The sequence below is a fragment of the Peromyscus eremicus genome, chromosome 9, assembly GCF_949786415.1.
Source record: "Peromyscus eremicus chromosome 9, PerEre_H2_v1, whole genome shotgun sequence".
In the NCBI taxonomy this organism is placed as follows: domain Eukaryota; kingdom Metazoa; phylum Chordata; class Mammalia; order Rodentia; family Cricetidae; genus Peromyscus; species Peromyscus eremicus.
The window spans coordinates 78,532,101-78,556,634 of NC_081425.1; the positions used below are offsets into that span (position 1 = coordinate 78,532,101).

Genomic DNA, 24,534 nt, shown 5'->3' on the forward strand with positions numbered 1-24,534 from the left:
GTACAAGGGTCAAGATAGATGGGAAAGTATGATGTAGCAGGTAGTAACTGCTCTGATTAGCGCCATGTGCCCATTCTGGTGGCCATGAATGAGCCAGCAGGGCCTCCGTTGTACGTCATATCTCTCCAGTGCCGCCCGTCAGTACTTACTTTCTTATCAGAGATCAGGCTTCTTCTCTTTTAAAATAAGCAACAAAGAGCAGCTATCCCAGGCTAGTTTCAGACTCATTATCCTGCCTCCACTTCCCAAGCGCTGCGATTAAAGGCATGCCACCATGCCTGGCTGTCAGACTTTCTGACATATCAATGTTTTTGTGTTGTCTGTAACTGTTGTAAGCTCTTACGACTCCTGCTTTGCTTACTAAGTCTCCCTCTTTTTTATGTCATTTTTTTTTCTTCCTATATATCCTACATTTAGAGAGTTAAACATTTCTCCTTTGGCTTGTGTCTCTTTCTCCTTAAACGTGTGAAACTTTGCACAGTGATAAAGCCAACTGCCTGAAATGTCCGATCCATGGCCAGCATTAGAAGTGCATCCAGTGAAAGTCCTGGATTTTCTCTAAGACGGCCGGAAAGATGAACAAGGGGTGTAGCTCAGTCAGTATAGAGTTTGCTTAGAATGAGTGAGGCCATGGGTTCCATTCCAGCACCACATAAACTGGGCGAGTAATCTAGGCCTGCAATCCGAGCAATCACCTGAGAGGTGAAGGCGGGAGAACAGGAGTTCAAACCCCACTTCGGCTATATAGAGACTTTGAGGCCACCCTAGGTATATGAAACCCTGTCTCAAAAGCACACAATTAATTGATAATAAAATGGTTGAAAATGTGACTTTTAAAACTAATGCCTCTTTTTTTTATTTCATCTTTCTTCCTTTCTTTCCTTTTGTCTTTCTTCCTTCTTCTTCCTTCTTCTCTGTCTCTCTTAGATAGTCCAAGCTGGCATTGAACTTACTGTCCTGCCTCAACTTCCAGGGTGCTAGTATTATAAAGTGTGGGTCTCTACACCTGGCTCCATAATCTTGTATTTCAAGTTAAAGTGTTTACCATATAAAGTTTTATATCTGTATAATATGAAAAACAGCATCAGAGCCAGGCGTGGTGGCGCATGCCTTTAATCCCGGCACTTGGCAGGCAGTGGCAGGCGGATCTCTGTGAGTTGGAGGCCAGCCTGGTCTACATAGTAAGTTACAGGACATCCAGGGCTACATGGAGGGACCCTGCCTTGAGAGAGAAGGGAGGCAGGAAGAAGAAAAATAGCATTAAGGTTTTGAGAAATAGCTTGTTTTTGGTTGGGTATTGTTTGTTTGTTTGTTATCTTTTGTTTGTTTTGTTTTTGTTTTTTGAGACAGGGTTTCTCTATGTAGCTTTTTTTTTCTTGTCTGAGAATGGGAATAACAACTTTATTACAGTACAAGGGTCGAGATAGATGGAAAAGTATGATGTAGCAGGTAGTAACTGCTCTGATTAGCCTGTCCTGGAACTCACTCTGTAGCCCAGGCTGGCCTCAAACTCACAGAGATCCGCCTGCCTCTGCCTCCCAAGTGCTGGGATTAAAGGCATGAGCCACCACTGCCTGGCTGTTTGTTTGTTTTGAGACAGGATTTCTCTGGGTAACCCCAGCTGTAATCATATTCGGTAAACATTTAAAATAACAAAAAAAAATTTTAGGAAAGAAAAACTCACTTCACTTGGGCATAATGGCTCCCACTTGTAATTCCAGCCTGTAGAGGGAGATACAGGTAGCTTCAGGCCAGCCTGGGCCGCACAGGAACACTCTGCCTCAAAAACGATGAATAAGTCTTTAAAACACTCTTAAATTTGAAATTTGACTTGATAATCACTTGCTGGTGATAAGGACTTTTTTCTTGTGGTGGGAACTTCTGGGGCTTTGTGCTGGCCAGGCAGTCGACTTGACCAACTGGCAACGTCCCCACCCAAAAACACTGTGCTGAGTAGCAGGAGATTTAAGAAGTTTGGGTTTGTTTTTGTTCTGGGTACTGAACCTGGGTCCTTTCATAAGTCAGGCAAAATGTTTTAAAGTATTTCATGCTTATGTGTGTGGTGTGTTAGTCATTATCTTTCAGAGATAACATATTTACACATTTATAAATTAAATAATGAAGCACCTGAGATTTGCTTTGAAATAAAATGCATGGCGGCAGGTATTGAAGGTGAAGATGAAATAAGATCCATCATAAATGTGAAGTTTGGGCAGACTCATGATGGGCTCCCCAGGAGTTCATGTGCTGTTCTCTGTGTGGTTAAAATTTCTTTTCAAATGTTCCCTGGTCGATCCTCAACAGAAGCAAAAGTGTTAACATGGTAAGAAAATTTTCCCTTCCTCTACTGATTGTGACTTTTTCCCTCTTCTTAATAGACTAAAGACATTAAAGAAGTAGCCAGAAAGGCACAGGCTCTTCCAAAGGTGAACTCCAAGAGGCAGCGGACCGTGATCTTCACGCAAGGGAGAGATGACACTATCGTGGCTACAGGTACGTGGAGCTGTGTGCTAATGTGGTGTTAAAGAGATCAGTCGTGACAACATTCTGTGTTCTGTCTCCCATGTCCTTCGTACAGCTTGACTTTGATAATCCTCCCTCAACCCCTGTGGAATAATTTTCCTTTCAAGATTATAATTTATGAAAAGTCAATTGATGTAGCTTGTTTACTTTTGAAGTTTGGGGGAATTTTCTTAGTCCAGAAATACTTTCTTTTCAAAAACAATACATTTTACATATAAACACTTGCATCAAAATAAAATGCATTTATTCGATTATGAGTAAGTAAAATCCAGAAATGTTTCCTCTTCTGTCTTTTTTTCCCTTGTCGTTGTTGATTTGTTTTGTTTTTGCAATACTAGGGATTTATTTTTATTTTCATTTTTTGAAGCAGTCTCTCTATGTATTCTTGGCTATCTTGGAACTCACTCTGTACACCAAGCTGGCCTCTACCTCACAGAGATTCACCCACCTCTGACTCATACCCAGCCCAACACTGAGAATCTTATCTAGGGCTTTATGCATGCTAAGCAAGTGCTCCACTGTTGAGTTATATCCCCAGCCATTTTATTTTATATAACCTTTTAGCTTAAGAGAATGTCTCACTAAATACCCCTCCCTGACCTTCAGTACCTGTGTAGCCCAGACTGACCTTGAATTTGTAATCCTCCTGCCTCAGCTTTCCCAAAGAGCCAGGTTGCTGATTATAACTTCAGATTTTCTTTCAAGAAGGAAAAAATCTCATGTCTGTTTTTATAGCAGTCATAGATATTAAATAGGAATTTCATCTAATAAACAAACATTATTGGTTAAAATAATTAAGATCTTTCAGTATGAGGCTATATTTTAGCTACTATTCAAGCTAAATATAAGTCTTTTAATTCTGTCTGAATGTTTCATCTTAAATCTAAGCAGTTAGTTAATGATTTTTATAAGCAGTAATATGATTATTACCAATGTGTTTTTTCAGTACTCAGCTGAACACTGAATATAACATAATCTTTAAAGATCTACAAAATAAAATTAATATACATAAAATGTTGAATGTATTCTAAATATAAAGTATAATTATGCTTCTCATTTGTGGATAATGTTGACTTATAAAAGATCAACAAAGCGGTGCTGGAGAGATGGCTCAGAGGTTAAGAGCACTGACTGCTCTTCCAGAGGTCCTAAGTTCAATTCCCAGCAACCACTTAGTGGCTCACAACCATCTGCAATGAGATCTGGCGCCCTCTTCTGGCCTTCAGGGATACGTGTAGAGAGAACACTGTATGCATAATAAATAAATAAATCTTTAAAAAAAAAAAACCAACAAAGCTTGAAGAAAGGCATCCTACTGAAAGTAATTTTTTGTGTGTGAGTTTTTGATACAGTTTCTCATTCACTAGCCCAGTCTCTCCTTGTCATCTCTGTGTACCCAGGCTGGGCTCAAACTTGGAGCAGTTCTCTTGTCTCAGCCTTTCAAGTGCTGAGATTGTAAGTGTGTACCACCACATCTACTGAAGTGACTTTTTAAAAAAATAATTATTTCCTTTGATATGCATTGGTGTTTTGACTGCATGTATGTCTGTGTGAGGGTGTCAGATCTTGGAGTTACAGACAGTAGTGAGCTGCCACGTGGGTGCTGGGAATTGAAACTGGGTCTCCTGAATGAACAGTCAGTGCTCTTAACTGCTGAGCCATCTCTCCAGCCCCTGAAGTACCTTTTTAACAAAGTAAATATAGTTACGGACAGTAGTGAGCTGCCGCGTGGGTGCTGGGAATTGAAACTGGGTCCCCTGAATGAGCAGTCAGTGCTCTTAACTGCTGAGCCATCTCTCCAGCCCCTGAAGTACCTTTTTAACAAAGTAAATATATAAAACCTGGAAAGAGTCACTGATGAAATTATTGACCGATTTGCGTAAAGAGAGACACAAGAAATAATTTACTTAACCTTCTTGTTGTAGACTTGTCAAAAGACAAAAGATTTGCTTTAAAAGAAGTCAGTGGATGGAAAAATTAAGTGAAATCCATGAACTGGTCAGAAGTTGATTGTTGACTGTTGAAGTTGGGCACTGGATACAGGGGGAATTATGGTGCCGTTATACCTGTTCATGTATATATTTGACATTTTCAATGCTGAAAACTATTGAAAAACTAAAAAATGTTTGTTTGTTTTTTTCAAACATATTCCACCCTTGTTAAGTGACTTTCCCAAATAGAGAAATATCAGTACTAAACCTTGAATTCTAGGAGGGGTTTAAAAAATAGGGAAGATCATGTAAGTAAAGGCACCAGGTAATGCGCAATCCTTCATTGCTGTGACAGGAAAAGACATGCTGTTAATTTTCGTGAGAAAAGAAATAACCCATGAAAGAACATCTCTGCATGACACAGATGAGATCACTGTCTTCTTACAGTGTGTGGACCCATTCCTGTCTTAAACCATGCAGGCTTCTTACAGGAAATGGAATGCTACTTCCAGATTCATTAGAAGCCTTTGGGTTACTCCTTGTGAAGACATTCTTTTTAAGTCTTCCTGTAGCCAGAAACACGTATCATACAAGTGTCTTCCTCACTGTCAATTTGCATAATTTTCTCCAGACTGCAATTTAGCCTCCCTATCTTGTAACTGAATTTTTTTTTCTGAACTTACTTTACGCTTTATTGAATCTATTAAACCACCCTTAAGAATGCTTATAATCAGGAATTTATTTGAGGCAAGACACTAGCTAATCTTGCTGTTCTTGCCGTATGAAAATGAACTTAGAGGATGCAGTATATTGCGATGCATGATAAATTCAAGATGGATAGAGAATCTGTTCAGTGGTGTCAGCGACAAAAGCAAACATGATAAATGTTAATGCAGTTCTGAGCCCTGGGATAAGCTATTCGGTGCACAAGCGTAGCTGAATCTCTTTGCTGTGTTGTTATTCATGGCAGCCAAATAAATGTCAATAATAAAAGAGAATTAAAGATTTTCATTTCCCAGAGGCAGTCCTCTAATACAGCTTGATCTTTCATTTCATTTGTAATTCGTTCTCATGTCGGGATGCAATCATTCGCCAGGCTCTGGGTGTCATGTTAAGTCATTTAATAATGATTAAGAACATAAAAATGCTTGGCCTGTGGGGCAATTCACAGAAGAGATGCCAATTTGTTATTGTTTTCCCTCCTTTCCTATTGAATATGGATCAGCCTTTTCCCACCTCCCAGCACTAAAATACTAATGGAAGATAGGGAGGGAAAGTGTCCCTTAATTTACCATAAGTGACATTCCAGAATGGTACAAGACAGTGCTAACACACTTATTAAAACACTAATTAGGACTCGGTGTGCCTTAAACCTCACACTGCAGAGTACTTTCAAATGATCACACTGTTAAGTTTAAGGCATTTAGCAACAATGTTAACAAAAATCAATTCCCTTGGCATTTCGTTCTAGAGACCTCTCTCTTTTGAGATATGATCTTTGGAACCACTTTTTCTCATAGAGACTTATAACTGAAAGGCCGGTGCTGTCGTATGCAAATCATCTAGTAAATTTTGAGTAAGTGTAGACCTCCCTTTTTTTTAAAGTGTCTTCCCCACTCTGACAGTCCCACTATGAGCCACATTAGAATAGGCATCCTCGGGGAGTTGTGTGAGGAATGCCAGTAGAAGGATCTGGAGGAAAGCTATATTTCTAGAAAATTTTCCCTTAGGTGATATAGCTGTGCTGTCTATTCTCATATCTCACTTTGAGAATCATTCAGTTAAAGAAATGACTAAATGGCCAGGTTTTATGATTCTGTGGAATGATGGAAACAGAATAGCCAAACATCTTCTTCAATAAGTCAGGCCTTGATACATTCCTCGTTTTCTTTACTCAATCAAAAAGTATCAAGGACTAGGGACTGGAGAGATGGCTCAGTCAGTAAGAGTATGTGCTGCTCTTCCAGAGGACCCTAGCTCAGTTTCCAGCATCCACGTTGGATAGTCACCTGTAACCCCAGCTCCAAGGAATCCAGTGCCCTCAGTGGCATATAGCATACATTCACACAGGCACATAAATAAAAATATTTTAAAAATAAAATGTAAAGTATCAAGGGGCCTGGAGAGATAGCACTCCCTTAAGAACATAAACTCTATCAGAAGACCCATGTTCAATTCCCATCCCCCAGAAAACATCTCACAACCATCTCTAACTCCAGTTTTAGGGGATCTGATGCCCTCTACTGGCCTCTTGGGTACCAGGCACACATGTAGTATGCAGACATACATGTAAGCAAAACACCCATATACATAAAATAATTGTTAAAATGTATGAAGATAGGAAAAACTATCTAGAACTCATTGACCCTTTTGGACAAACTACAGATTGAATTATTTCCACCTTTGAGATACATCTAACAATGTCCTATGTTATTTCATTACAGGTAAATGGAGGTGTTAAGGTTACTTGTCATCCTCCTGAGTCCTTAAATAAACTTACTACTTCATCCCTCAGTTTCCATGTTCTACGAAAACACTAAGTGCTCTCCATCACTCTATAATGAAGAGTCTGTATTATTGTAATCGTAGTAAGCATAAAACTCAGAAAGCACACAATAAAAAAAATGCAGATTATAGGGCTCAGAACGATGGCTTAACAGTTACAAACACCTGCTGTAGGTGTTTGGATCCCAACGCTCATCTAACAAGGAGGTGCCCCATATTCACCAGTAGCCTCAGTTCCAAAAGGGTTGGAAACAGGATGACTGGCCTTGCCGCCTTACACCCTAGTTAAGAAAATGCATATGCATTATAATAAGCTGTTCGTGTGTGCAAGGCTCATTCCAGCCTTTGCCCTTTTCTGATTTATGTATTTCCCTCTTGCCTTAGATTCTGAAATGCATTTTTTACTTGTCCCATCATAAAGTTGTTGCCCCTCATACCCTTGAAAGAGCCAGATGCACATAAGTGTCTGTCATCTGGAGTCACTTAAGCTGCTGCTTTATTCCATCCACATTCCTATGGCTACAATATTCATTTGTAGTACAGGTACTGCCATTGGCTACAATGTATAGCCTATCTTGGTTTCCTTTTATATTCTGGTTAACTTTTTTCAATAAATAAAATTCATTCTTTGTAATGTCATCCTGGGGATTTAACAAACACATAGGGTCTTGTAACCATTATGGTATTGAAGATTTTCATCTTTCAGTCCCAAATTTGCAAAGAATTGTACCAGTTTCCACTCTCACCAGTATATAGCACTCTAATGGTTCTTTGCTAGCACTTGTTACTGTTTATCTTTTTAATTTGAGCCATTCTGGTGAGAACATGATGGTTTCTCAATAGGATTTGGCTGGAATTTTCCTGGTATATAATAATTGTGGCAGAGTAATTTTCATCTGACCAAGTACTAAGATTGTGGTCCTCAATGCTTCTTCAGTATACTTCACTACCCAGCCACCCGACCCCACCCAACCCCATTTAGAATCTTCTCTGTATTCCACTGAATAGTTTTCTCTGCCTTTATATTCTGTATCTTGGCCATCTCTTTGTTGTTTTATTCTATTTCTGTGATAAAAACACTTTGACCAAAAGCAGCTTAGGGGAGGAGAAGGTTTATTTCAGCCTTCAGGTCACAGTACATCATTGAAGGAAGTCAGGGCAGGAACTTGAAGCAGAAACCATGGAGAACCCCTGGTTGCTGGCTTTCTGTCAGGGTCATTCTTAGCTAACTTCTTTATACATCAGGACCATCTGCCTAGATGGGTCAGACCCTATGACATCAACTAACAATCGAGAAAATCCCCCACAGACATGTCCACAAGCCAGTCTGCTCCCAGATGACTCTAGGCTGTGTCAAGTTAACAGTTAAAGCTGACTAGGACACTCTTCTAGATCACAGATTCATAGGTTTGAGCTCTTTCTATTAGTCATGTCCAGAGGATTTTGTTTGGTTTTATTTCTTTTTGGGGGTGGAAGAGGGATCACATTTCAACCATTCCATCTTTGGGTTTTGTTTTCTGAAGTGTTGGGAACTTCTGGGGTTTGCTTCTGCTGGAGCGGAACGATTCTGGTCCAATGTGAGTGAGTCTCTTTAGTGAGCAGTCTTTTCGTGCGCTCAGGACCCATTACTACTCACAGGAGAAAACAAGTAACAGTAACAGAAACAACACCCAAAGACACCTAAAAGTAGAAGGAGAGCAAGTCGCTGGGGGCAGCTACTACCAAGAGTCGGAAAAGAGAAGTGGCCAAAATCTGCAGACTGTGAACGGAGAATTAAGAAAGGTGAAAGTAATAACTAAAAGTTAAATAAAGGAGTAGGCCAGGAAAAATGAAGCCTGGCTAAACAAAGCAGGGATAGATAGAGGGGGAAGAGCAAAGGACAAGTCCAATCAGAAGACAGATTTTAAGATGTGTAAGCAAAATTAGGTAAATGAGAATAAAAATGAAAAAACAGAAAAGGTTTTGAAGTAAAATCATTACCAAAAGATAAGAATTTTAAAAACTGAGAAGAAGGAATGAAGGAAGTTCGTTTTTGTAAAACAAGGCGAAGGAGCTGTGAGAGGGTCACTGGATAAGAGCACTTGCTGTCCCACCCAACAACCTGAGTTTGATTCGAAAATCCACTGGTGGGTTTGGGGGGTGTTGTTGTTTGTTTGTTTGTTTTAGGAAGACAAAGAAACTGGGCAGTGGTGGCGCACACCCTTAATCCCAGCACTCGGGAGGCAGAGGCAGGTGGATCTCTGTGAGTTTGAGGCCTGGTCTACACAGCAAAGGAAAGCCAGGGCTACAAACAAACAAACAAACAAAACCCTGTCTCAAACAACCAAAAAGAGCCAACTACAATGAAGAATTAGAGAGGCTCCTTTCCAAGTTTCCCAGTATTGGAACTGGTCTGAGGCGGGCTGATTGCTGGGTTGTGTTGTAGCTCCTCTGCATCCCAATGGTTTCTGCTGCTGTCCTGTGATGGCTGAAGACTGGTCCAGTCACAGATGGATATGTTTTCCGTGTTATGGCTGTGTTCACTTTAGAAACTTCTTTCCTTGTGTGCCTGATGTTCGTGCTAGCCTACAAACCTTATAACCTGTAGATCAGGCAGGTTCCCGTTCTCTCCAGAGCAGAGTGTGTACACACACTACACCCTCACCCCACTTTGTGAATCCAGGGGCGTCAAAATTCCCGGGTAAGAGTGACAGCCCTTAGTATGTGAAGACTTGAGATAGCAAACGGCCTGGAAGGGAAGCAAGGGTAATGGGCATTCTGCCTGCCCCCTGAGAGTTTTCAGGCCCTGTGCACCATCACTAAACTATGTGTGAGAAGGGACAAGAGAAATGTGACTGCCATCTTGGTCATCCCCTCATCCCTCCTTAGCCCGTGGTAAAGATGGAGACTTCCTCCTTCTTCACCTTTCTTTTTCTCCCTGCTTTGAACTCTCCCGTCACCTGCTGCACGATCCCTTGTTTCTGTCCTCAGAAATAACCACCCCTACCCTGACTCTCCTCACTCAGAGTTGCACGGAGGAAATGTACCACCTCACCCTGGAACTCCCACCCCAGATGGCCACAGATGGACTCAACATTAAAGAAATAGTCCCACTCCCCAGGGCACATCTTCTCCACTGAATTCTCTGTAAAACACTGTCCCTTCTGCGGCCCTCATTTTCATGAAGGAAGTGTTTTAAAGTGCATTGTTCCTTCTGGATGTTGTTCAGACTTGTCCAGCTTATTCGTCTTAAGGAAGAACAGTGGCTGGAAACCTAGAGAACAAAGGCCCTGGAGGTTGCATGGACCCTTCAGAGGGTTCCTTTGTCTGTCTGTGCTGCTGCTGCTGCGTCTCAACGTCCAGTGGCTTCTGAAACATAAACTGTGGCCTTGGCGGTCTGTGCTATGAGATTGGATTTGCCATTTTATTTCTACCATAAATTAGAGATCATTACAAGGTTGCTGTGAAGGATCAACTTTGCTGTTTGTTATGATCAAATCACAGTGTTTGCAGTCAGCTAGTCTGAGGTCTGTTAAGCATTTAAACCTTAAGCCTTCATAACAAATCCGTAAATATTGAAGATCTTCAGCCTTAACTCTAGGAACTTTTGGAACTCAGCACATGGGGAAATCAAGATAGGTTTGGAAATAGACTTAGTGTTTCTCAGTTTCTATCATAACATTATTTTGTATAGTCAAATTTATCTTACTAGATTTTATGTATGTTGGGGGAAATGGGGAAATTATGTTTTTTTAATTCAGTTTCTTTTTGAGATCTTATTTTTATTTTATGTGCATGGGTTTTTGTCTGAATGTATATCTGTGCACCACATGCTTGTAATGTCTGCAGAGGCCAAAAGATAATGTTGGGTCCTCTGGAGCTGGAGTTACAGATACTGTAAGCCTGCATGTGGATGCTGGGAACCAAACCTGGGTCCTCTGGAAAAGCAGCCAGTGCTCTTAAGTGCTAGCCATCTCTCAAGCCCTAAATCATATTTTTTTTTTTTAATTGACAGTTGACTACTGTAAGCCTTTGGGTGTCTGCTTATTTGAGCATATGAAGCATACCATAATGGGGTCATTAGATTTCCTTGGCAGGTGACAATAAGAGCCCAACTCAGCTTGCTACTTGTTAACTTATCTATAAAGCATGGCCTTATTTTTCACCATTGACAATCGAGACATTTGTTCTGAGGTCCATCGGCAACTTGGTCTATGTATGTTACTGTGTATTAGGGAGTCTCAATTCAGCTTCTAAGCATAGCTAGCTTTTCCTCATGGTAACTCTGTGCTTACCTAATAGGAAAATAGAAATGCCTATTTACTGTTGGGGTGATGACTTTTCTCTTGGTAAATTGTACTAATCATGATTTTGAGTGTCTACCTCTTGGTTTAGTGGTTCAAAAACCAAAAAAAGAAAAAGAAAAAGTTATTTAAGTTAGATTAGAGATCCAGAAAGAAGGCATAGTTGTTCAGTTGAATAAAGAAGAGGAAGAAATATACACATGCTAAAATATATGTCTCTTTCTCAAAGATTTTTATTTACATATGACAGATAAAATATACAGTGGTATTTTTGAATATCATGGGTATTTTACCCCAAACTGTGCTATAGAAATAGTGCAAGTGGGAGTTCATGTCACACTGCTGATCAGAGAGACAATATATTAGTACTTTTAGAGTAATGCAGGGCCAGGATGTAGCTCAGCTAGTAGAGTTCCTGCCTAGCACGAAGCCTTGAGTTCAGTCTCCAGCACCAGTCATGGCGGCACACACCTATAATTCCAGCACTTGGCAGAGGCAAGATGATCTCAATGTAGTGTTTCATACCTGTAATTCCATCATTCAGAAGGCAGGAGCGTAGCCAGACTACTTCATGACTTCCAGGCCAGTCAGGGCTTCACAATAAGTCTCACCCTGTCTCAACACACACACACACACACACACACACACACACACACACACGCACGCACGCACGCACGCACGCACGCACGCACACACGCACGAACGCATGTGCATACCGCCATGGTGGCACAAAGCCTATATATGTAATTCCAGCTCTGGGGAGGTGAGAGCAGATGGCTCAGGAGTTCCAGGCAGACCTGGCTGCCTAGTGAGTTTGAGGCCAATATGGGCTACATGAGACACTGTATGGAAAAACAAACAAAAAAATGAGGATTTCAACTGGAATATGATGGTATTTTGATACAAATAAGAACTAGAAATAGTAGAATGCTCACCTGACATGCATGAGGTCCTGGGTTCAATACCCAGCAAAGCCAAAAAACAAATAAAAATACAAACTAGAAACAGCCTTATTATCATCTGTTGCATCTTAGAAATTTGAAAAAAACAAAACTTGAAAAATACAAGTGAAAATCCTTAAAATAGGCATGTTGTTTGACTTGGGAACTTTACTTACCAGAATTAATCCTATAATAATTTAAGATAAGTTGTTTGGGGAGATTTGTGTGTGTGTGTGTGTGTGTGTGTGTGTGTGTGTGTGTGTGTGTGGTGTTAAGGATCTAACCCAGGACTTCCCGAATGCCATCCAGGTCCTGTTGCCTCTAAGCTCTAGAGCCCCAGCCTCTTGCAAGGATATTTATTACAACGAGGATTTTAAAATTTTTGTTGTAAACATTTTGCACCAAAAATCTGTAAAAAAAAAAAAAAAAAAAAAAAAAAGTACATTTTTCTATTTACCTTTTTAAACAGTTGTGCACATAGACACACCCATGCCACGGTACCTTTGTGGAGTCCAAGGACAACTTTCAGGGGTCCGTTCTCTCCATCCCATGTGGGTTCCAGTGACGGACCTCAGGCATCAAGTTTGCGTAGCAAGTGCTTTTACCTGCTTAGCCATCTCTCTGGCCCTCCCTAGCACTGTATGGAGCCATAGTACAGTGCTCAAAACTAGAAAATGGGTACTTACGTACAATTTTGCCAACTTAGAAACTGAATTCAAATCATTTTAAAACCAGGGAATTAATATTGAGTTATTGCTGTTAATGAAGCTACAGTCCTCATTTGGATATTCTAGCTATCCTACTACTACTCAGTTCTGGTCAAGACACGTTCCAGCCTCCTATCCTGCACCTGGTAGGTAGGCATGTCCTCTTAATGTCTTACACACTAGAGTCGTTCTTCAGTATTTGTCTCCCATCATTTTTACTTCCTTTTTAGATTTTTTTTATTGATATGCATGTGTGTGTCTGTGTGAGTGTAAGCCTCCTGTGTACAGGTTCCTATGGAAGCCAGAAGAGGGTATCAGATCCCCTGGAGCTGGAGTTACAGGTGGTTGTGAGTCACCTGATGTGGGTGCTAGGAACTGAACCCAGGTCCTCTGGAAGAGCAAGAAGTGCTTTTAACTGCTGGCGATTTCTCCAGCCCCATTATGACATTTTTGAAGAGTGCTCCCCAGCTATTTTGAAGAAACTCTCAGTTTGTGCTTGACTGATGGTTTTTCTCATGATGAAATTCAAGTTACACATTTTTGGCAAGGATATCACAAAAGTAGTGTTATGCCCATCTCAATGCCCCATACCAGTGATATGTGACAACATGTAGACTCCTTAATGACAGTGTTAACTCTGATTCACTTTACTTGTTGAAAGTTGTAGTTAGTATTTTTCTTATACTAATGAGTAAATTGCTCATGAAGAGAGACTTTCCAGTTTGATATCTTTCTTTTGGTTATTCTTGCCATAATAATCATTACTTCTGTGTTATTGGTTAAATGGTGATTTATTTTTATTATCCCTTATACTTTATTGAGTGGAATTCTACTGTCACAAAGGGCTTTCTCCTGTGATTTTTGGTTATTTGGTTTGGGTTTGGTGTTTGAATTGAACTCAAGGCTTTTACACGTGGTAAGCACATGCTCTACCGAGCTAAGCCTCAAACCCCTCAAGAACCATTCACAAAGATACACTAACAGAAGTGTCACTGTGTGTGGGGGGGGGGGGTGGAGGTGGCGGCAGCGATGGTGAAAAATAAAATGGCCTCCAAAAGGAGTGGCACTATTAGGTGTGGCTTTGTTGGAGGAAGTGTGTCACTGTGGGGGTGGGCTTTAAGGTTTCTTTTGTTCAAGCTTCCCTTGGTGTGACAGTCAGTCGACTTCCTGTTGCCTGCAAGATGTGGGACTCTCCACTATTATCCCAGCACCACATCTGCCTGCATGCTGCCATGCTCCTCATCATAATGATGATGGACTCAACCTCTGAAACTGTAAGCAAGCCACCTCAATTAAATGTTTTCTTTATAAGAATAAGAGTTGCCGTGGTCATGGTGTCTCTTCACAGCAAGAAAAACCTAACTAAGATGGTATGTATGAGAGAAAGAGGGGGGCTGGAGAGATGGCTCAGAGGTTAAGAGCACTGGCTGTTCTTCCAGAGGTCCTGAGTTCAATTCCCAGCAACCACATGGTGGCTCACAACCATCTGTAATGAGATCTGGTGCCCTCTTCTGGCCTGCAAGCATGTATGTAGGCAGAACACTGTATATATAATAAATAAATAAAAAAAAAAAAAAAAAAAAAAAAAAAAAAAAAGAGAGAAAGAGGGAAGAGATAGAACATGTGTGTGTGTTGTCTGTCCTGCTGAATTTCACCTCCCAATTTTCCTGTTCTTCCTTTCTTGTTTCCACCAACCTTTTGCAGAAAAACCATGTGTATTTCTTATGTTTCTTGCTTTTTTTCTAGCATCTTCATATTATATATCATATATAAATCATATACTCAAGCCTGGTGGCCTGAGTTCAATACCAGGAACCCACGTAAAGACAGGAGAGAAGCAACTCCACAAAGTTGTTCCCTGACTTCCATCATCAGCATTGTGGCACCCAACCCCCAACACACACAGACACACCATGCACACATGTAATAATAGTAAATATAGTAAAGAACACTCAGGTGAGTGTTCAGAAGAAAAGCCTTCAAATATGGATTGCATTACAAAAAGAACCTGAATTGCTGTAAATATTCCAAAAGCCTGAATCTAAATAATCAAATTAATTCCTCTTTCATTTGGTTAAAAATACTGCTGTTTGAAAAATGACCAGTCATTGAGAAATGCATGAAGACTGTAATTATGCATTTATATATGATGGGCCTGTCAGCCTTCCCAAAAGACGGTACTTACCAGAATGCTTAAAGCTATTGCTGTTTGTCCAGTGACTCTGTAGCTCAGAAAGTGTCTTAGAAAGTAACCTCTGTTGTCAAGTTAATGTCCATTTGTGGGGACAAAGCCCCCTGGGTACAGCAGTTTTGCCCAAATCATTAGCGGGTGAGGGTGGGAGATTACAGAGCCAAGTCAAGTGTTGATTCTGCAGGTCTGAGTGGCTATCTTGGAGAAGACCTTACTTAGTACTAAGAACATTCACAAAGTAAAAAGCACATGGAACCAGGTATAGCAGACACACCTGTAATCTCTCTGTAATCCCAGGGCAGGTAGAGGCCACAGGATCATGAGATCAAGGTGATCTTAGGGTACATACTGAGTATAAGGCCAGCCCGGCCTATATGAGACCTTTCCCTCAAAAATGAAGAAACACTTGGAAGCTTCTGGAAGTGATGACTTCGTGGATTTATACATATTCAAATTTTCCAAACTGCATACTTTGGTTATATACAGTTTAGTGTAAGTCAGTCATGCCTTGGTGTAGATACTAGTAAAAGAAATAACTTTTATCTTAAAATAAATATATTAGTAGACTATAAGTAAAATATTATTTATGTGATGCCATTATTCAAGAGGATGCTACAGGGACTAGAGACTAGAGATGTAGCTCATCAGTAGAACTTTTGCTAGCATGCTCAAGGCCCTGAGTTGCATTGCAGAGGCTAGAGGTTGATGCAGCAGCTTGATATTTCTTTATGTCCTGTTTTAAATGGAAACTAAACCAACATAATGGGTTCATTTGTTTTGTGATTCAATAAGTATAAATGAGTCAGAGCATTAAAAGAAGCCTGCCATTATAATCAAAGTAGCAAGAATAATTGTGTCAGGGTCAGGTGGTAAATACGACGTATTTTCCATATCTTATTTTCGTGTTTTTAAAACACTTGCCAGTTCTCTTAGAGAACCTCCTTTTAATGCAGTGGTACAAATTTAGCTACCCCAAAGTAACATGGACTAGTACTGGCGGAAGCTCTGGGGTTTCCTTATACGGTGATGACTTAATTAGCAAATCCTCCATGAACAAAACCTTTTCACCCAAGGCTGGCCTTGGTGCAGCAGGCATGGGGGGAGGATCAATTTTCTCTGAGCTAGATTGGTGGCAGCAGGGACTAATGAGGCAGGGCCTTGAAAGTGGCTCTTTCTCAGATCTAACTCCTCAGGGGTTGGCTAGAGCTGACGCTGAGGGCACTGCTGCCCTCCTGGGACCGCCACAGCCTGGTTACCCAGGTGTTGAAAAAACAATTTCTGTGCCAAGACCATATGTGACTTTTAAGAGACTCGGCGGGACTCTTGCTTTAGGCGGGGTGTTCTTGTCTGTGATGAGTGTGCTAGGAAACAGCAAAGGGAAGGCCGTGTGCTGGGAGGCCTCCTCCTGTCTTCTCTGCACTCCATGGACTGCATTTTCAATCGTGTGAGGCGCGTTTTACTCAGCTATCAAATGAACCAACTGTGAGGAAAGCCTCCGATGGGTCTTTCGATTCTAATAGGTACCTGTCTGTATTAAGACAGCAAATTCTATAAAGGGTCGAGCAGTAAATATGTTCTGTTTTGTAGGACTCATGACCTCTGCATAAAGGTTTATCTCTGCCTCTATAGTGTAGAAATAACCATATTTAACAATGTGTAAACAAATAGATGTGCCTATGTTCCAGTAAAACTTTACAAAATTGGCAGCTAGTCAGGTTTGGCCCGCAGACTATAACTTAAGAACCCCCATCATATTAAAAGAAGTATTTGGAGGAAAGGCCATAAATCTTATGGTCTGTCTTTAGAATGCTGAGAACATGGGTGTGTACCATAATGCCCGGTTCTCTTCAACACTTAAGACTGTTCTTTTAAGTCTTCAAATATTCTCAGCCCAGTGGAAGCCTAATTACCTTTCTGTTAAAACGGGTTAAATCATGCCTTTCATGGGATAGTATGGGTTTGAACCTTTGTCCTTTTGGAGGTGGGGAGAGGGGCTGCTTCTACAAAAAGGCCAGATGCCAAGCTTAGCACAAGAATTCTCAAGTCTACATATATCAGCATTTTAATGTTGAGATCAGCCTGTCTGCTTTATTAAGTCCCCTTATATCAACAAACTTTACTTCTGCTTCCAACAAAGTGGAAACGCAATTACAGATTGGAATAATCAACCTAGGCCTGTTATTCTTACAAGGATTAATCCAATGATAATTTTATCTGCCTAGAGTAAGTAAAAACGGGTGGTGTGGGATGGTTCATGCCTGTAATCCTAGTACTTAGGAGGCTGAGGCAAGAGGATTGCTGGGCTAAGGTCTTTTGGGGGTTGTTTGTTTGTTGGTTGGTTTGTTTTGAAAGGTTCTACATTTTATTACTGGACAAACCACACCCCCAGTTTAAACATGACCAGGTCTCCAGGTTAAAAATGTCGAACTCCATCTGGTAGGATTTATGGATGACTCAGTGTAAACGCTCAGTCTTGCCATTGCGTGAATCCTTATGACCCAGCTTCGTTCTCCAGTGTCTTCTTTTAGAGTTGTACCTGATTTTATTACCAGTTTTCATCCGAATCCATTGAGGAATAGGAAGATTTGCTTTTGTTTCTTGGCCAGGAAGCACTTGATTATGAAAGTCTTGTGAGAAGATGTGGCGAGAAGCTAAATTGGGAGTATGGTGCATAGTGTGGGAATAAAGAAGAAGAGGGAAAGAACATGTCTTTAAAACAGAAAACTGAGCTTGTAGCACAAACCTCTGCCACCATCTTGAGAAGATGGGGCAGAAGGAGCACAAGTAAACTCCACCTTGGGTGACGTGAGACTGGAGTCTGCATAAAAGCCTGGCAGGTGTAGCCTGTAATCTGAGCACTCGGGAGACAGATGGGAGTCTCCCAAACAAGCTGGCTTGCTTGACTATCGGGAATTAGAGCACTCTGTGTTCAGTAAGAGACCCTGCCTCGATAAATACCATGGGGAGCCATCAAGGAAGATACCCAACATCAACCTTTGGCTTCCATATGCACATGCACCCATGCATACGTTCATATCACACACATGCTTGTGCATACCACACACACTCATACACATGTTCTTCATAGCTGAGTTGTTGGGGATCTTCCTTTTCTGAGTTATAGGAAAATGAGTTTCCTTCTGGCCTATTCCACTAGCTGTAAGCATGTCAGATCTAACACTTTCCTAGGAATTACAGCTTGTCCAGATAAGCAGGACCACCATCCTAGCATATGACTCAGATACCCATAAAGCAACAGGGGTGTGTGTGTGTGTGTGTGTGTGTGTGTGTGTGTGTGTGTGAATGCAGTAGCATTTTCCAAAGAATACATACTACATGATAGTTTAACAAATTGTATATTAAAGATAAGAGATTCTAGCTGTCTTCCCTCAAACCAGACATTAAAGAGATTAGCAAAAGTGTAAGTCCTAGGCTGAGGAAATGACTTAGTCAGTAAGTGCTTGCCATCAAAGTATGAAGACCTGCATTAGTTGTTCAGCACCCATATAACAAAGTAGGCCCAGCATTAACTATCTGGAATCCTAGCAGTAGATGCTGAGTCCAGAGGATTCCTGAGCTTGCTGACTAGCTAGTCTAGCCAAACTGGCAAGGTTTAATGAGGGACTCAGTCTCAAAAGAATAAGGTGGAAAGCAATTGAAGAAGATACTGGATGTTGACTGTTGAGCTCTGTTAATACACATGTATGCACATACAGTCCACACATGAACACACATGGACATATACATACACAAAGAAAAAATGTAAATTCTACACTTCTGAATAATATTGTTTGAAAAGTATGGTCTTCTTTTAGAAAAACAGATTAAAATGGATATATTAGTAGTTTTAAGTTATCCAGTTGAATTTCTAATACAATAAGATTTTTATGAGGATGGTTTATGTGGTGGTGGGTGGTGGTGGTGGGTGGTGGTGGTGGTGGTGATGGTGGTGGTGGGTGGTGGTGGTGGTGGTGGTGGTGGTGGTGGTGGTTTGGTGTTTGAGACCAAGGTCTTCCCCATAGCTCAAGCTGACCTTCAATTACCTGAACTTCTCTCTTGGGCCTCTCAACTGTTGGAATTATAGTTGTGAGCCACCATACCCAGCTAAGATCTAATATGACAAGTATCAATAATTACAGTTTTTTAGGTCCCCAGTAATTCTGTAAAGTATTACAGGAACTGAGGCCAAACGCTGGAGCAACCCACGCTCCTCTGCTGCCCTGCTGTCACTGCGCTGTGCTGATCTCATGGTTACTGGTCTCCTCAACACAGGTCCTTCTACAAAATAGCTCACATCCCTCCCGAGAGAACGAGTGTTAACAATTTAGTGATTCTCCTTCCAGACATCTTTCTTACTTGCATACATATTACATAATTTTATAAATCTAGGATCACTCCATGTTCTTCCAAACTTTTTCTCCTGAGACACTTCAGTTTAATTTTTCTCGCTGTTCACTCTCTGAATCCACATAAAATCCTAGAGCTTTAAAGTTGGAAATGGTTTAGGGACCATCTTTCTCATCTCTAGCTCAATCCAGGAATCTTTGCTAAAACACTGAGAACCTAGTGACCCATTCGTTTCAGTTTTTAGTGCCCAGTTAGAAGCTTTTCTGTTGGGCAGAAATCATCCTTCATAAAATGTGTCAGCTAGCTGATATCAGCTTCTGGGAACCTTGTAGACTCTATCTTAGGGATACGTGGTAAGATGCACTTGACTCTACTTTCTGCTAATCTGTCTTCTTCTCTCATTTTCTAAGCCTCTGTTAAGCCTACCTAACGTGTCCCCTACTTCAATTTTCATTCTACTTTTAATATATATTTTATTTTATGTGTATGTGTGTCTCTGCATATGTCTGTGCACCATATGTGCACAGTGCCCATGAGACCAGAAGAGGGCTTCAGATCCCTAGGAACTGGAGTCACAGACAGGTCAGTTGACTCAGCGTGTGGGTGCTGGGAACCATCCCTGAGCCATCTGCATAGAGGATCCTGTGCTCTTGACAACCTCTGACTGTTCTTGTTTTGTTTTTCATTCTTGGCCAGTAAGTGTGTTCTTTCAAGTTTGTTTGGTGGATTCATTATCCGCAGCAGCTTTAGGTTAATTTCTCTTGTGTAATCTCTGCTGGTTTTAGTTATCTGCTTGCTTCCCATACCACTCTATTTTTTTTGGTCATGTTTAAGATGTTTTATTTGTACAGTTGTTTGGAAGAATAACTTGAAACCTAGGACAATTCATATTTGCAAGGGAACACTTGTACATTGAAGTCTTCTTAATTTGGGTTTGGGAACTCTCAAGGTTGGAGAGTCATAAGCAGTCTTTTGCCATGGTATTCCTGCTTCTTGTTCACCACCCTTAATTCTTTAGGTTCCCAGCTTCAGATGAGGAGTTGTTGTACTGGGGTTATTGGGAAGGTTCTAAGTTCCAAACTCTCCTCAAACCATAAAACACTAAATCCACCTCCCTAGGTATAGCCTCTGTATCCTAGTCTAGTAATTCTCCATTCTTTCGTTAAGCCTTCAAGCAGGTTTGTTTGCTTGCTTGTTTTGTGATGCTGAGGGTGGTACCCATGGCCTTGCACATGCCAAGGAACTAAGTGCTCTACCACTGAACTGCACCCCTAGCCTACATTTTTTTAAGTATATATATTTTGGGAGGATGGCAAGTGTTGTGTAGCCCAGGCTGGCCTCAAACTTGCTGTATAGAAGATGACCTTAAGCTTCCGATCCTTCTGCCTTTATCTCCCAAGGGCTAGGGTTATAATTGTATTACCGCATCCAGTTTTGTACAGTGCTGGGATTGAACTGAGGGCTTTGTGCATGGTAGGTAGGTGTGCTCTACCAACTGAATAACATCCTCAGCCCTAAAAAGTATGTCCTGTCCAAGTATTCTTGATAATCAACAGCTGTTCTGAATCTCATACACCACCACTGTTGTAAAGGGTCTAGAACCTACTTAAAATCATATCAATTTTTTTTCTTTCTGGGTTGCTTTGAGGTAGAGGTTAAAGATATGTAGCCAAGAATAACCTTGAACTCCTAATCCTTTGGCATCCATCTCACACAAGCTGGCATACATGAGTGTCACCTCACTTGACTCCATCCTAATATTCTTTAAGGGTTTCTCTTGGATATTTGCTATGAGACTGTTTTTCAGATCAAGTAAGTTAAAGACATCTTCAGATTCAAGTACACAGTTACTCTGTGCTTTCTGCTTAGAATCAGGAATTAGGAATTATTTTAGGATTAAACTTTTTTTTCAGGCCAGGGATGCCTCAGCAGGTAAAGCACTTGTTGTGCAAGCCTTAGTTCCTTTTCTACTGCTGTGATAAAACACCATGACCAAGGCAGTTAATTTAAAAAAAAAAAAAAAGCATTTAATTTGGGGCCTATGGCTTCAGAGCGGTAGAGTCCATGATGGTGAAGCAAAGGTTTGGCAGCAGGAACAGTGAGAGCTCACATCTTAATCCACAAATAGAAGGCAGAGATAAAGAGACTGAGACTGGCCAGGGCCTTTGCAACCTCAAAGTGACATCCCTCCTCTAATATAGCTACACCTCCTGATCCTTCCCAAACAGCTCCACTAACAGGGTCATTCTCATTCAGACAACCACACCTGATGGCCTGAGTTTGGTCCCTGGAACCCATATAAAGGTGAACGGAGAGAACCAGCTCTACAGAGTTACCCTCTAGGCTCTACATGTAAGCCCTGGTACATGTCCCCCAACACACACCCACACACATCATACACAATATACTCAATAATAATAAGATAAATTTTTCCTCAGTGCTACCTTTGTTAATCAAACTAGGCTAAAGTTGCCTGGCATCCCTTGAAGTCTCCACCACTTACATAGCCGCTGGTCTCTTCCATTCCTGTCTGCCACAAGTCAACTGAGGCACTGCATCGTCGTCTTTCCCTTCTGAGACTGACATGGCAGGGCAGCTCCTATTCGGACCTTGCTTAGACGTATCTTAGTTAAACAGTTGTTAGAACAGTCTTGTACCCCGACACTCACAATTCACTAGCTGACGGAAGTCTTGTGACCCAGTGTGACAGTGGTTGGAGAGAAAATAAAGTCCTTATAAGCAGATTACAGCCCTCTCACAGGGACAGGCCCAGGAGAGAGACAAAGAATATAATATACAATAGCCCCATTTTTCTTCAGGTTTTGATTCTACTCTTCCTATAATAAAACTGGACTTTAAAATGAAAAGTCTTAATTTAATATGCCTTTTAAACCAACTAAAAACAAAATGCGAAGAGCTAAGGAAATGTTTTAAAAACCAATCGTAAACCTGACGTGATGGTTCGCACCTTTCATTTGAGCACTCTGGAGGCAGAGGCTGGTGAGTCTATGTGAGTTCAAGGCCAGCCTGGTCTACATAGAGAGACCCCCGTCAAAACATCAACAATAACAAAGGACTGTGGTGCCTTTGAACACATTAACCCTATGTTTATACAGTTTCTTTCACCTGCCACTTCTCTAAATTATTTTATGTTCTCATTCAACAGGCCCTCACCCCACTTCTGAGACGGGGCATCACAATTTATAGCTCAGGCTGGCCTCCAAGTCTCTTTAGCCCAGACTAACCATAAACTCCCAGCAATCCTTCTGCCTTAAATTCCTGAGTATTGGGATCATAGCCATGCACTACCACAACCAGCATAGCCTGTGTCTTAACCAACTAGTCATATGGGGCTTTCCTCTTCAGGGAGCCAAATATTTAAATACTGGTCTGCAGGTGGTACAGGGCATCCATCTCACTTGTGATTCTTGTTTTATATTGTATCTTCATAAGGATGAAAGTTTCTCTATCAGCTTTTCCAAAATTTTTTGTTCAAAACTGTTAATCCCATTTAATTATTCTACTAAACTTTGTTTGTTTGTTTGTTTTTTCGAGACAGGGTTTCTCTGTGTAGTTTTGGTGCCTGTCCTGGATCTCACTCTGTAGACCAGGCTGGCCTCCCGAGTGCTGGGATTAAAGGCATGTGCCACCACCGCCCAGCTCTACTAAACTTGTTAATTGCTCACTCCCCTCTAGGTACATGTACTACCACTTTTTTTTTGTTGTTCTCATCCATGCCTATAAATTGTAAATGCTAAGATTTCTAGTTCTCCTTTATATTTGTGGTATTTTTCTGCTAGTTCTCCTGTTACTGTTAAGTGGATTTTTGCAGTTTTTCTGCAGTGTTGGTGGTACCCCCATTTTGACGTGCATCAGAGCAATTCCCACCATATATGGGCTTTCTTTTTTATTGATTTTTATTATGGTTTTTGTATGTGGGTGGAGGGGTTGAGTATGTGGTGTATGTACATGGTAGGAGGATAGAGACTACACATTGAAGTTGGGTGTCTTCTCGGATCTTCTTCTGTTTTACCCTTTGAGACAGGTTCTCTTGATAGACTCACGGATTGTCTCGCCTAGCTAGCTGGCTGGGAGCTGTGGCAATCTGCCTATCTCTGTTTCCCATCCCCAACTCCACCCCCCTACCTCCACCCCACCACCTCCACCTGTGCTGGGGCCACAGGCGCACCCAGCTCTTTGCATGGACTCTGGGGATCCAAACTCAGGTCCTCATGCTTCTACAGCAAGTGTTTTACTCACTGAGCTGCCTCCCAGCCCTGTGTTGTGTTTCTTAGGTGCCTTCTTTTTTCCATGAATAAATTAAATTATCAGATAATATTGATGATTTTATTTTTTCTTAACCTGAAATATGGTATATTTCATAAGAAATGAAAATGTAAGTTTTGTGAAAGAGAGGTGTTTTCTGTTACATCCGTGTCAAAGCTGCCAGTGCTGCATCTCTGTAACTTCTGAATAATTGCTGCTCTCTTTATACTCGCTCTAATAGCAGTTGAACCCCAAAGAAATCACAAAATTCCCAATTGTTAGCTTTATAAATGTGCTGATGAGTACCTTGTTTGATAAGATAAAAGCTTCAGTAAGTGATGTTCCCACCTGTGTGTTCATTTCAAAATATTGTTTGTCTAGCTCATTGTTGTCAGTGACAACTGAACAAGAACTTTTAGGAACACTTGGCTGTCCAATAATGGCAAATTTCAAGGCTATGCAAATGGTGCCAGCTCAGCCCCCGCTCTTTTCTCTATTATCATATCAATTGAGTCAGTTCGTAGTAGACAAAGCAAGGTTATGGGAACCACCTAGACTATCATGCACCATTTAACATCAATGCAACATACATGAACATCTGCAACTCCAGTCTTATTAAGAGGATGGGATGGAAGGCAATAAACAGCTTTCTTCACCATTTAATTGCAAAATAGTATTTCCTAATGTTTGCATTGTTTATCAACAGGAACTTCATCAATAATTGTATAATTACGGTTGCCTGGATTACAGTGCTCTCATGCATCTTGTCATTTATTACAGAGTAGTCTGAGTTTAATCTGAACTTGAGCACATTATTCAAGGCTAATAATATAAACCCCT

General features: G+C 41.0%; 1 protein-coding gene across 2 annotated transcripts in view; it reads left to right on the top strand.

Annotated features, from left to right (window-relative positions):
* The window catches only part of Adk (adenosine kinase), a 408,688-nt gene that overhangs the window by 340,927 nt on the left and 43,227 nt on the right, over nucleotides 1-24,534 (top strand). For both annotated transcript variants that reach the window (XM_059273845.1, XM_059273846.1), the window contains exon 9: nucleotides 2,379-2,493. In XM_059273845.1, coding sequence (XP_059129828.1) covers nucleotides 2,379-2,493 — 115 coding nt within the window. The remainder of the gene's footprint in view (nucleotides 1-2,378; nucleotides 2,494-24,534) is intronic.